Source organism: Populus trichocarpa, chromosome 18, assembly GCF_000002775.5.
Source record: "Populus trichocarpa isolate Nisqually-1 chromosome 18, P.trichocarpa_v4.1, whole genome shotgun sequence".
NCBI lineage: Eukaryota > Viridiplantae > Streptophyta > Magnoliopsida > Malpighiales > Salicaceae > Populus > Populus trichocarpa.
In genome coordinates this window covers 5,687,477-5,701,512 of record NC_037302.2, presented here as the reverse complement: position 1 = coordinate 5,701,512, position 14,036 = coordinate 5,687,477, and the positions used below count along the sequence as shown (strand labels likewise).

At 38.8% G+C, this 14,036-nt stretch overlaps 2 protein-coding genes across 4 annotated transcripts; one reads left to right on the top strand and one right to left on the bottom strand.

Moving 5' to 3' along the window:
- The first annotated feature begins 233 nt into the window (after positions 1 to 233).
- Positions 234 to 6,172, top strand: LOC7463733 (nuclear poly(A) polymerase 4). 3 transcript variants are annotated; one of them, XM_052448864.1, is made up of 13 exons: positions 234 to 575; positions 651 to 728; positions 809 to 916; positions 1,565 to 1,627; positions 1,700 to 1,861; positions 2,522 to 2,635; positions 2,718 to 2,780; positions 2,865 to 3,194; positions 3,284 to 3,448; positions 3,625 to 4,680; positions 4,780 to 4,875; positions 5,501 to 5,547; positions 5,668 to 6,172. In XM_052448864.1, exons 1-13 carry the CDS (start codon positions 459 to 461, stop codon positions 5,690 to 5,692), a joined length of 2,424 nt encoding a protein of 807 aa, XP_052304824.1. In that variant the 5' UTR covers positions 234 to 458; the 3' UTR covers positions 5,693 to 6,172. The 3 variants fall into 3 exon arrangements, with proteins under 3 accessions (XP_052304824.1, XP_052304821.1, XP_052304823.1); XM_052448861.1 differs by having other exon boundaries at positions 5,501 to 5,577; XM_052448863.1 differs by having other exon boundaries at positions 5,501 to 6,172.
- A 290-nt stretch (positions 6,173 to 6,462) lies between these two features.
- LOC7476640 (receptor-like protein kinase HSL1) lies at positions 6,463 to 10,420 on the bottom strand. Its single transcript, XM_002324716.4, has 2 exons — positions 7,127 to 10,420; positions 6,463 to 7,002 (listed from the first exon to the last, which is right to left on the bottom strand). Exons 1-2 carry the CDS (start codon positions 9,735 to 9,737, stop codon positions 6,554 to 6,556), a joined length of 3,060 nt encoding a protein of 1,019 aa, XP_002324752.2. The 5' UTR covers positions 9,738 to 10,420; the 3' UTR covers positions 6,463 to 6,553.
- Between the last annotated feature and the right edge of the window lie 3,616 nt (positions 10,421 to 14,036).

The window sequence follows — 14,036 nt, the reverse complement described above, 5'->3', positions numbered from 1 at the left end:
AATTTAAAAATAATTTTAAATAAAAAATCAAATATTTAAAAAACTCAAATTCAATATGCAAAAAAGAAAAAAAGAAAAAGAAAAGAGGACGAATATTAAAGCGCGTGCTACGCTGTATTTTTGTCTGTTAGTAATAAATAATTATATTTGTAAAAAAATCTAAAGTAAACGTCCCCATTCCCTAACAAATATCGTAAGATTCTTACCCCCAAACACCCCCTAGCCCACCGATCCCTTCCCCTTTCTCCCCCCTCCCCCCCGCCTCTCTCTCCAGATCTTTCCTTTCTCTCTCAATTTTTTTAGCCGACTTTTCTTCACATCTTAAATAATCCTCAGTTTTTTATCAACTTCAAATTAGGGTTTTTTAATAAAAAATAAAAAAAATTCTTATTGACCTGTTAATCTTCTCCTTATTTCAATCTTGTTATTTTATTGTATTTTTTCTGGAGAAAATCGGAATGGTGGGTTCTCAGAGTTCAAACGGTACGGCGGCGAAGAGGTACGGAATCACGAAACCCATATCCGTCGCGGGTCCCACTGAACCTGATCTCCATCGAAATGCCGAATTAGAGAAGGTAATTGGCAATTGGTTATAATTGTTTTTTCAATTAAGGTTACTTATTATTGATTTGCTATGATTTTATTAATAGTTTTTGGTTGACTCGGGCTTAAACGAGAGCAAAGATGAAACTATTAAGAGAGAAGAGGTTCTAGGCCGTATCGATCAGGTAATGATCACAGAAATTATGGGTATTGATTTGTTTTTTTTTTTTAATTAGTTAGATGATTTGTTGTTGTTGTTGTATAGATTGTGAAAGATTGGGTTAAGCAATTGACGCGTCAAAGGGGATATACTGATCAGATGGTAGAGGAAGCCAATGCTGTTATTTTTACTTTTGGGTCTTATCGTCTTGGGGTGAGTTATTGTGATTTTATTATATTATTTTTTGTGCATTTGAGATCAATTTCTTTGTTTCTTTATGGTTTTCTGTAGTTATATATGCGGAGTTATATGAGTAGTTGAATGTGCTTTTGGGTTGCTAAGGTGTAGTTTTTAGCTGAATAGGAAATTGCGATTAGATTAGCAAATCAGAGAATGGAAGTCGTGACAAATTTATGAAATTGTCACAATGGATGACCTCTTATCCCAAGCACGAACCTTTTATAGTCTTGCTTGAGACACCTGGCTGCAAATGTATCCTTAGCATGAATCTTTTATAGTCTTGCTCAAACCATCTAGCAGCAAGTGTGTACTTAGCAAATACCTAGACAGGTGGTTCTCTGCTGAACTGCTTTGTTCTGTCTCACTCAAATCCTCTGGGGTTGAGTTGCAATCAGCACTCATTTTGTGTGGGGGTAGTCAATCCCTAGCCCATACTTTGGTTAAAGGATGCAGGCTTGTCTACCAGTAGAAACAAGTGGGTTTTTTTTGAAAGCATTCAAAAGGACACTAGAGTACTTAGGCTGTTGTTTCTAAATATGTTGCAATCCTATATTTTTGTTACTTCAGTGATCTAATCGCATTATTGGTTTGCATCTTTGGCAATGATTACTATTTTAACAGGTGCATGGTCCCGGGGCTGACATAGACACCCTGTGCGTTGGGCCTTCTTACGTGAATCGAGAGGTGATGCGTGAATGTGGTGTATTTTCTTTTAGTTCTAGGGTATCTTGACTGACACTCTAAGTTGTTTTTCAGGAAGATTTCTTTATTACCTTGCATGATAAACTGGCTGAAACGGAAGAAGTTACTGAACTTCAGCCAGTTCCAGATGCTCATGTCCCGGTTATGAAGTTTAAATTCCAGGGAATATCAATTGATCTTCTTTATGCGAGTATATCCCTTTTGGTTGTTCCAGAAGTAAGCTCCCCAGTCTTTGAAATATCCATGTCATGCATATTGGTATGAATGTATGGGATCCTCAAACTATTTAAGCTCACTTTAACATTTATATGCTGGTATGGTTTAGTCCCTCCTCCCACTCCCCCTCCTTTTTTTTCTTATTATTGAAAATTAACCTTAGCGGCAATACATGGAATCTAGAATTTATTCTTTTATGATTTGAGATTCACTTTAATATTGAGAGAACCCTTTTTTGTTTTTTTGTTGAACTTTTGAGGTTGAGACCCGCTTCTCCCTTCCCTTTCTACTATAACCATAACCAATAGAAAATACTTTTAAGTGCATGTAGGATGACAGTCTTGTAGGTATTTGTATAATATCTTTGAAGAGGATTATTACATATATACTTTACTCCTGTTTTGCATGGATTTTGTTGATGGGGTTGCCTTTTAACAGCCAGTAGCACAGCTTATGCGGCATATTGTTTGTTCATCTAATGCTTCTTAGCTGACTTGGGCTTGTCAGTTTCAAGTTCTACTATGTTTTTCTCCTGTCATGAGCTTTGGTAGCTAAGTCTGGACTCTGGAGTTTCTCCTTTTTATGATTTGATGCATTTTAAAATTGTAAGTGCTGATTTTGTTGCTTGTTCAATTTGATCTGGAACTAACTTATTAACAGGACCTGGACATCTCCAATGGGTCTGTGCTCTATGAAGTTGATGAGCAAACTGTTCGAAGTCTAAATGGGTGCAGGGTTGCCGATCAAATTCTTAAACTTGTTCCAAATGTTGAGGTGACTTATCATATTCCTTTAATTTACTTTATTCAAGTGCTTCAGTGATTTGACTGTCATTTGACCATTAAAAATATTGTAGCACTTTCGGACAACACTCAGATGTCTGAAGTTCTGGGCTAAAAGGCGCGGTGTTTATTCAAATGTAAGATTGGGCATCTTGATGAGTTATTTCACTGCAATTGCCATTTCACACCAAATCATGGTTTTCATCTCCTTAAATGTGTAGGTCACTGGTTTCCTTGGTGGAGTAAACTGGGCTCTTCTAGTTGCTCGAGTGTGCCAGCTTTATCCTAATGCAATTCCTAGTATGCTAGTCTCTCGGTTCTTCAGAGTCTATACACAATGGCGTTGGCCGAATCCTGTGATGCTATGCTCAATAGAAGAAGATGATCTTGGGTTTCCTGTATGGGATCCTCGCAAAAACCCTCGGGACCGGTTTCATCTTATGCCAATAATAACTCCTGCATATCCTTGCATGAATTCTAGCTATAATGTGTCTACAAGTACTCTTCGTGTTATGACAGAGCAATTCCAAAGTGGTAACAGGATATGCGAGGTGAGAGCATAAGTAATAACCTTTTCTCCTTTACTTTCCTGCATCATGCTACTGATGCCTTTTGCTTTGTCACTCTGTTCTCTTTGCAGGAGATTGAACTGAACAAGGCACAGTGGAGTGCTCTTTTTGAGCCTTATCTTTTCTTTGAGGCATACAAAAATTACCTACAAGTTGACATAGTTGCAGCTGTTGCTGCTGATTTGCTAGCGTGGAAAGGCTGGGTAGAGTCTCGGCTTAGACAACTTACCTTGAAGGTACACATCTTACCTTTATACTCTTGTTGCAAACTCACTTCTCTCAGTTTTTGGCTATGTTTTCTAACATAGTGGCGAATTCTTTTTTTTATTTTTTATTTGAAGACAAAAAGATCCAACAAAGTATGACAGCTATGCTTACTTGACTAATTGTCCTTTCCATGTTTCATTCACAGATAGAGCGGGACACCAATGGGATGCTGCAGTGCCATCCTTATCCAAATGAGTATATAGATGCATCCAAGCAATGCCCACATTGTGCTTTCTTCATGGGCTTGCAGAGGAAAGAGGGAGTGACTGGTCAGGAGGGCCAGCAATTTGATATCCGGGGAACTGTTGATGAGTTTAGGCAAGAGATAAACATGTACATGTTTTGGAAACCAGGGATGGAAATATATGTCTCTCATGTTCGTAGAAGGCAGCTTCCAGGCTTTGTTTTCCCTGATGGGTACAAGCGATCTCGATCATCACGGCATATTAACCAGCACACTAGCAAAACTGGTGAAGATGTTGCAAGATCTCAGTCTGGGTCTGCTGAGAGACCTGTTAAGCGGAAAAATGATTGTGAAATGGAGGATTTGAAGCCAGAGAAACAGGCTTGTTATAGCCCAGTAAGACCTCAGTCTGTTTCTCCTTCCAGTAGTGTTAGTAGGTCTGGTGTGACATCTCTGGCTAGTTCCTGGGAAGGTGTTAAATTAGGGTGTTCAACAATTAGGGACATTGGTAGCAACTGCAAGGATGTTGCTAGCAACTCTGAGGTTAGGTCATCTAGTGGGCAGTTGGAGAGTGAAAAAGATGGTTTGGGCGATTCCATGCAGCTTGGTGAAACTGTCTATCAGGATTCGCCATTAAATAGACAGATCTCTATGGATGTACATGATTCACCAATAGTTAGGAATGAGCTAGAACCAGCTAATCATATGAATGGAATAGAGCCAATGGAATCAATGGTTAATACAATTACAAAACAGGAGATGCTCAGTCCACAGGAAATACCAAATTTTGAAACTGGGGAAAAACATGAGACTGGTGTAAATGACAAAATTGCAGGTTTGGGGTCAAACTTAATGGAGAATGGATCTTCCAGAAAACTGTTAAATTGGGTAGCGGGCACTAGTCAAGCCATGGAGGTTGACCAAGAGCTTGTCAAACCATGTTGTCAGACAGCGGTTGTAGAATATGCTGAAAGCGTTATAAGGTCACATTCTGGCACTCAGAACCTCAACTGCGAGGTGAGTTATTCTGTTTGAAGTTTTTGGGTTAAAGATTGTAGCGGATGGTTGTGGCAATACTGGAAGTTCTGGAGATAGTGAGACTGGGGATCTTTGCAGGGTAATGTATGTGCTGTGGATGCGGATGTGGTTCTGGAAAGTGGATGTTTAAACATGAGCCGAGTGTTGCCAAAAGGCTTGCCAGAGGAATTAGAGGTTTAAAATCTAAATTGCTGTTTTACTTTACTATTGTTTGTCGAAGAATTTTCTGCATTTACTCACTGCGTAGCCTGTTCATTTCTTTCTTTCTTTCTTTCTTTCTTTCCCCATTCTCTCCCCATGGAAATGAGTCATTGTGACAATGACACTGCTTGTCTGAAATTTCATTTGAGGAGAATCTTGCTTTTGAACTCCAGAAATCTGTTAGAGACCTCCAGCCTTGTAGTTCTTGCAAGTAGAAAATCAGGACCTAATGAGGAATGGTTCCATGCAACTAGATCTTTATTGGGGCAGATCTAAATTAGCAGATGAATTTGAAACATCTGAGTTACTGTATATGCTAGGTTTCTTTTTCTGTGCAGCTACTGTAAGGTTCTATAATTAATACTTGTTCGATAGTCTTATCATGCTAATTGTTTGCACAGAATATCTCCTAACTGGTGCATATGTGGTGGCAGGTCCTGCACCACTATAAGTGCTATGTTTCCAGTAACTGTGCTTAAGAACCTTGACCATGTTTTGTGTCCAAGGCTCAGATACACCAACCCTTCCTTTATTTTGTACCTCCAATATTTTGTCAGGAAGCTAACTGAACTTTTTGCCTTTATGTTGCATTATGTAGCCGAAGACTGCAATTGGGAAAGTTGTAAATTCTCAAGACGGTGCTAGGTCAGAATCCTTGCAGAAGCCAATGATAAGGCATGCAGTTTAAAACCCTGAATTTCATTATGTTAATCATGGTATCTTTATGCTGTCCTGTTTGGTTGTTGCATGGCTCTTTTTTGGCAGGTTGAGTTTAAAGTCAACTGCATAAAAATTAGGAAGGTGGAACACTTAAATGAGATTACTGTTCAGAAAGGAGAGGACCAGCGATTTGGTAAGTGAAACATTAATTGCTGCCATTCGTCAGGGGTTCTTGGTTTGTGTTTGGCACTATCATGTGGACTGGGACAGGTCAGCCATGAATTAAATTGTGAATATCTCAGTGGTTTGACCAAGTCTTGGGTGTGTTATATTGCTGTGGTTGGAAGAAGCAGTGAACTTGCTGGAGCAAGAAGCTGTTGAGCATTCCGGTGCTTTGAAGACTTTTTGCGCTGTTATAGAGTTGTATTTGTTGTTTCCTTGTGGGCGTGGGAAGGCCAGTTTCTTGTTTTTCATGTTTATTTGGAATCAATTAATACTGCAAACAGGATCAACTCTGTGTGATTTGTAAAGGGTTTTGTCTCTGTATACTTGAATTCTTGAGATGCAAGTTCTCTCTCCTCAACCTTTGGAAGTGGACAAAATTTTGGCATGTGTTCCTCGCGAATTTGGTAGATTTTCCTGCTGTAACATGCACCACGTGTGGCCCCACAATACTGTCTTTTAAAAGTATTATGGGCAGAGCTTGCTGTCTGAAATAGGACAGGAGTGTTGTGGAAGGGTTTCTCTTCACCAACTAGCACTCAACAAGATAATATCTACATGCCCAAGCAACAATCTAAGATCTGGTTCCGCAGTCGTTAGAATTAACCAAGGGTCTGAATTAAAAGGTGTTGAACTGCCGTTTCGTCACGGCCTTCAGAAATAAGGGGCTGCTCTCGATTGTGGGAAGAGACCTGGAATCATTTTATTCCTTTGTACATTGTATTTCAAAAAAGAAAAAGATAAAAAAAGGGGGCTGAGCCATGATACATCATACGCTGTAAACTAAGCTGTCGTCGTTGTCGTCAGACAGTCTGTTACTGCGTCTGTTACTTGAAAGACAAGTAACATTTCCCAGAAGAGGAACAATATCAAACTCGGAAACTGTCTTTTTCTCACCGTTATTGTCTGGAGAACATCGGCGCAGGATCTCCAAAACATCTTTCATAGAAGGTCTGTTGGATGGTAAAGAGTGAGTGCAAACGAGTCCTAGGTTGAATACAGCGGTCATCTCTTGCAAGAAACACGGTTCCTTAATCTCCTGGTCAAGGCAATTAGAAACAGGCTTCCCCTGTCCAAACTGCCGCCACGCCCATTCTGCAAGGCTTGTATCCTCATCATCTCCACTATTAGGTTCTCTTCCGGTCGCCAATTCCAGGAGTACAACTCCGAAGCTATACACATCGATTTTTTCGTTCACTTTTGTTGTATAGGCGTACTCTGCGATAAAAATGATAAAAATGAGAAACAAGTAGCTTTAAATGGTGTGATCTCAAAATTCTTCTGGAATAAAATGAACAGTCAATACGTGACAACGCACTATGAGGTTGTCGAATGCTCTTACCAGGAGCAATATAACCGAAGGAACCTGCTACAGCAGACATGGTATGAGCCTCTCCTTGCTTAGCCAACATTTTGGCCAGTCCAAAATCTGCTATTCTTGCCTTGAATTCAGAATCCAACAAGATATTACTGGACTTCACGTCTCGATGAACGATTGGAGTGGAGCAGTCATGGTGCATGTAGCATAGGCCTCGTGCAGCTCCAATGGCAATCTGGAACCTCGTGGGCCAATCCAAGACAGAATGACGGACCGAACTTGCTCCCATTGATGAACTTCTCTTCTTTCCATGAAGCCATCTATCAAGGCTATGGTTCTCCATGTACTCATAAACAAGAAGCTTTGATTTCTCACTTGAAATACAGCACATTAATTTAACTATGTTTGCATGCCTAATTGTTCCCAGTATCTGAACCTCTGCCAAAAATTCCTTTTCAAGCTTGTGATCCATTTCTTCATTACTCCAAATCCTCTTGACAGCAACAAAGTCACCTGCACGGTTTATGGCAATCCGGTATACCTTCCCTGATCCTCCACTTCCAATCAGATTATTTTCTGTCAAACTTGCCAAAATGTTTGCTTCTGTGAAGTCCAATCTCTGGAATGATGTCAGCTTCCACGATGCCAGATCACGTTTTTGCTTTCCTCTCGGGCAGTCCCTAACCATAAACAAGGTGACTATAATAGTGACTAGAAAAATGGTCACAGTAAGAACCAGAATCAAGGAAAGAATTTTGAATGAGAATTTTTCTGAGTCACGAAGTTTGGTATGGCAATCTGGAAGATTTAGAATTGGATTAACAGCACAGAGTTTATAATTTTCCAGGAAGCTGTTATCATAGGCAAGGTTATCAAACTGATCTGGGATTTTCCCAGATAGATTATTGGAGGACAAATTGAGGAAAATAAGTTTCAGCTGACCGAATTCAGGAGGGATTTCACCAGAGAAATGGTTTTGAGACAAATCTAAATAACGCAGGTCAGGTAAAGACCCAATCTCCCTTGGGATCTGGCCAGAAAGTCCATTTCTTGAGAGATTCAAACTAGTCAAAGATTTCCAAGATGGTATCGTGGAAGGGAGTTGACCTGAAAATTGATTCCCGTCAAGCAGAAGATTTGAAAGGTGGGGCAGACTCGTTATTTCCACTGGAATTTCACCAGAAAACAGATTGTTGCTCGCCTCAAAAACAACCAAGTTCACCCAGCTAGAGACTCCAGGAGGAATTGGACCGGAAAATCTGTTGTTATTGAGTTCCAACCTCGACAGATTCCATGCCAGCTTGCTTGGAAGCCCCCCCGAAAAGGAATTCTCACTTAACATCAAGTAAGTCATATTGAAGGCTGTCCAAATACCTGCTGGTATCTCGCCTGAAAAGTTGTTACTGTAAAGTTGAACCGTGCGCAAACTGTTGCAATTTCCAAGAGATTGAGGTACCTGCCCAGAGAGATTATTTTCGAAGGCAACTGCACCCTGCAAGACACCTCCAGCACACAAATTTTCAGGCAGTCGGCCACTAAATTGATTGTTTGAAACATCAAATTCTTCAAGTGTTGAATGAAGGCCCATTTTTGGTGGCAAGACTCCACTCAAGTTGTTGGTGAAAACCTTAAATGCTCTCAACTCAGGAAGAAGGCCTATACTTGCTGGCACCTCACCAGACAAGTGATTTTCAAAGAGACTCAGAAGTTGCAATTTTTTCAACTTGCCAAAATCTTGTGTAATCGAACCATTCAAATGGTTCATTGCAAGATCAATCTCCACCAAATTCAACGTTTCAACTATCTGAGGTATCTCACCAGACAACTTATTTTTAAAGAGATACAAATTAGTCAAATTCTTCAACAAAAACAACCCACCAGGAATTTTACCTTCCAAATCGTTTCCAGCTAAATCCAAGTGCACAAGACTCGTAAGATTGCTCAAACTCTCAGGGATTTCACCAATCAAATTAGCGAGTTTCATCCACAAGAGCCTCAACTTCTTTAACTGACCAAACTCCACTGGAATTGAAGAGGGCACAAAATCAATATACGCCAACGCCATTTCTTCAAGATTGGACAACTTACCAATCTCCTTAGGAAACGTACCGTTGAACTGATTCTGGTGCAGAAACAGCGTTCGCAACTCTGTCAAGTTGCCTATCTGTGGTGGAATATTGCCAGTGAAGTTGTTACCCTGAAGGTATAGATACCTGAGACTTGATAATCTATCAATATCATCAGGTATCGGACCAACAAAATAATTCTGAGACAGATCCAATTCCTCAAGCTTTTTACAGTTGTACAAAAGTTTTGGAAATCCTCCTGGAATGTAGTTCCAATTCAGGTTGAGATATGTCAGGTTTTTCAGGTCACAAACTGATGCTGGGATTGTCTGTGTAATGTTTTTATTACCAAGATCAAGTCCAGTCACCGCGCCTTCGACACAGTACACGTCTGGCCACTCACACGGTGAGGATGATGAGTTCCAGGACTGAATGGACGATGGATTGCCAAGTTGTTGTTTCAGGTTTAGGAGGATAGTTTTTTCTGCGTTGACATCTTGGGAAATTACTTTGAAGGGCAGGGAAACCAGGACTAGAATGGAGAGGAGTAGGAGGGGTAGTTCGGACATCTGGAATGGTTTCAGGTGGTTCTTCCGGCTGAGTTTATTTTGCTGGGAAGGGAAGGGGGAGGCTTAACGGCAGGGTTTGAAATTTGCTTGGCATTTGGCAAAGGAAGATGAGAAGAAAGGTTGGCTATATATACTCGTGGTCTGTTGTGGTGGGCGTACTGACACTGAGAGTGACTATAAATAATTACAACAGCACCATTGCTGAGAGTGCTGCAAGGAGTGAAGTTTTTGGTGGATCAATCTTCCAAATGATTTTGTTCCGGAGAACCTAGTTTGGGATGTGATTTTAGGGTAGTTTTGAGTCCACATGGTATGAGCAAATGGTATGGAGAATCTCTTGATAACATGACATAGCCCACAACAAACCAAATTGTGGGCTGGAAAAATTCTGAAATTCTATCTAAGAAGTCAACAAACTTTGGTGGTAAGGGAGACATTACTTTGTTCTAGAAGCTCATCTCTAACCCTGATCATGTTCTTTGTTGACTGAAGCACCGAGCTTCAACATGTTCAGATAATTCTGTAGTTATTGGGTTGCTTATGGATGGTATTATAAAGGTAACGAGCTTCATGATTTCTTTAGCTCGATCACAATGGATAGTTGTAGAATGTTGACTATTCTCATCAAGTAAAATCCTTGGTAAAAAATCATGATAATTTTTCTTAACACGAGACTTCTTGTGGGGGAGGAGGCTTTGCTGCCAGTTGAGAGCTCTTTAATTGCGGTGATTGCCACATTTTGAAAAATATTTTCTGGCCAAATATGTTTGCTTTGTGCTTGACGTCAAACCGTGCGACGCCGCGGTGTCATATTTTTTTTTCTATAATAAATATATTTAGATGCTGTAATTATGTTTTTTTTTAAAATTTATTACTTAAGTTATAGACTCGAATTTGTTAAATAAAATAATTTTATTTTAATTAAATAATAAAAAAATAGACAATAACAATGACAACAAATAGACCAAATAAAAAAGATGATCAATATAACTTAAAAAAATTATTTTTCAAAAGGAAAAAAACAATCTAACTCAATTCTCAGTTAATTAAATACGAATATATAAAATCAGGTAAAAAAACAAAAAAAAAAAGACTCGAGTCAACCCGAGTTAACATGACAAACATGTAACCCGGGTAATAAGGGTTGAGTTAACTTGCCTAATCCGCAACCCGTGTCATGAGATCGAGATATCTCGATAGAAAAAGAAAACAAAGAAAATAAAAAAATCCATTATTTTAAAAATTAATTTCAAATGATGAAAAAAAAAGCAAAAAAAAAAAAAAAAAACAATGTCAACCCATGTTAACTTTTCAAACTTGTGACTTGAGTCATTAGATCGAAAGCTAGAAGTGTTAAAAAAATTGATTCATCTGTAATATTTACATTATCTGACATGATCCAATCCATCATCGGATAATGTGGATATTACAGATGATAATGGGTCAAAAAACTTAAGAAATGAATATCACGGGTCTGATGACAGGTTGAGATTTTTGAAATCTACCCAACCCGACCCAACCCGTATACCTTATAACAACAAGCTTAATTTGTTGTTAAGCCTAAATTTTTTGTTACAACTTATTACAGGTTTTGAGCTAATTTATTGAGCCTAAATCTTAGTTCTAATCAAGTCCAACCCATTAAAATCAACAATTTTAGCCCAACTCAGGGATATCTATAATATCCACAAAAGGCCTAATTTAATATATCCAACTCGCTCGGGTCTAGAAAAATTTGAATGGGTCAAGTTTACAATTTGTAAAATATTAGAAGTTGGGTTGGATACAATTATAGGATCAAACTTGACCCAAATATATCAATGAACACCCCTATCGGAAGTGTTAGAAAATAATATAAATCATATCTTGGGACCTTACCTAACAGTTTAAACTATTAAGTTGAGATGATTCCTTGATATGGTATCAGAGCCTTAATGACCAAGCGATCACGAATTCGAATTTCACCATCCCTATTTATTTGATAAAAATTAAGCACAAGGCAGTGTGAGCATATGTAAGTTTCAAGCCTCAAAGGCTTTTACTTGAGGGGGTGTGTTAGAGAATAATATAAATTATATCTTGGAACCTCACCTAAAACTTAAACTGTTGGGTTGAGATAGTTCTTTGACATGGTATTATAGCCTTAATGACCAAGCGGTCATGAGTTCGAATCTTACCATCCCTATTTATTTGATAAAAATTAAGCACAAGGTAGTGTGAGCCTATGCAAGTTTTAAGTCTAAAAGGCTTTTACTTGAGGGAGTGTGTTATTGGATAATATAAATTATATCTTGGAAGCTCATGTCAAAGAACCATCTTAACCCAATAACTTAAGCTGTTAGGTGAGGTCCCAAGATATAATTTATATTATTATCTAACACACCCCCTTAAGTGAAAGCTCTTTGTGCTTGAAATTTGCATAGGCCTACATTACCTTGTGCTTAATTTTTATCAAATAAATGAGGATGGTGAGATTCGAACTCGTGACCATTTGGTCATCAATGCTATGTTACCATGTCAAAGAACCATCTCAACCCAATAGCTTAATTAGTAGAAGAGTAGATACTGCTATGATTTCAATGAATGATTTCCCACACTGTTTATTGATAGATATTCCATGTTATATACAAAGTGGTAGAGAAGCTAGTTTAGGAAACATGTAAACGGTAATGCTAATACTATGCTGCTATTACAATGTACATCTATAGAATTCAAATTTAGAATTAGCTCCAAATATAGAATAAATGACAGAATATTTGACATGATTTTAGGATAAACATGCTCTATTTTGATTTGAGTAGAATCACCGCATGTTTCCCTGATACGCCCCCGCAAGATTGAGCTTCCATCTGCAAGACCAATCTTGTTATGTAGCAAATCCATGCACTGTTTTGACAATGACTTTGTTAACAGATCAACTAGTTGGTCTTGAGTATGTACCTGTCTTACTTGAAGGCTTACTTTTTGCACTAAATCACGCACAAAGTGAAGGTCAATTTGAATATGTTTCATGCGCGAGTGGTTGACTGGATTGAAACTGAGATGCGTGGCTCCGAGATTGTCACATAACAGCTGGGGAGATTCTTTGACTGGAAATGCGAGTTCTTTGAAAAGAGTGGACAACCATATTGTTTTAGAAGTCGCATTAGCTAGTGCCCAGTATTCAGCCTCGGTTGTTGATTGTGTAACTGCTCTTTGTTTTTTGGATGTCCACTAAATTGGATTAGATCCCAAAAAACTGATGTATGCAGACATTGACGTGCGATCATCCACATTCCCAGCCCAGTCGGCATCCGAGTATGTCTTTAATACCGGAGTTCCAGCTTTGTGGATTTGAATACCATAAAAAAATGTTTGTTTTAAGTATCGTAGGAGCCTTTTGGTTGCTGTCTAGTGAGTTGTAGTCGGCTTGTGCATAAATTGGGAGAGTTTGTTGATGACAAATGAGATATCTGGACGCATCAAGGAAAGGTATTGAAGGCTGCCCATGATTTGACGAAAATTTGTGCTGTCCACAATAGCTGTGCCATCAACCAATTAAAGGGACTGTATTGTAGAGAGGGGTGTGGAGATATCTTTTGCTCTATTTGTCTTAATTTTTGTGCATCATCTCACCAAACAAAATAATATCTTTGTTGAACTTCACCCTTTTTATTTTCTTGTGAAGAACGAGATCACGGGGGCGATCCTACTAAAAGGAGCATGCAACAATGACATCCACACCTTTCCGGAATCAATGGTGGCGTCCTAAAAGGTTGCCAATGTGCATGAATGGACTTCCATTGATGGATGGCACAAGCATCTTGGGCATCCTTCCCTTAAAATTATCCATCATCTTATTAAGAGTTTTTCTCTTCCCATTTCATCGCACAAAAATTTGTCTTCTTTATGTCATTCATGTTCCATTAATAAAGCACATTAACAACCCTTTCGTGTCAATAGTCTCCAAACCTCTTGAACTTATTAACACGAATGTGTGGGGTTCCGCTAGTTATACTGGAATTGACGGATCATGATATTGCCTTATTTTTGTTGATCATTATACAAAATATATTTAGTTTTATCCAATGGCCACTAAATCCGGTGTTTCTAATATTTTTCCGCATTTCAAAAAGTTTGTTGAAACCCGCTTTCAAAAACCAATCAAAACACTATATTCCGACAATGAAGGTGAGTTTATCGCTTTAAAATCCTATCTCTTACATCATGGCATAACTCACTTTACCACTGCTCCACACACCCCTCTCTATAACACAGTCCTTTCAATTGGTTGATAGCACAGCTGCTGTGGACAACACA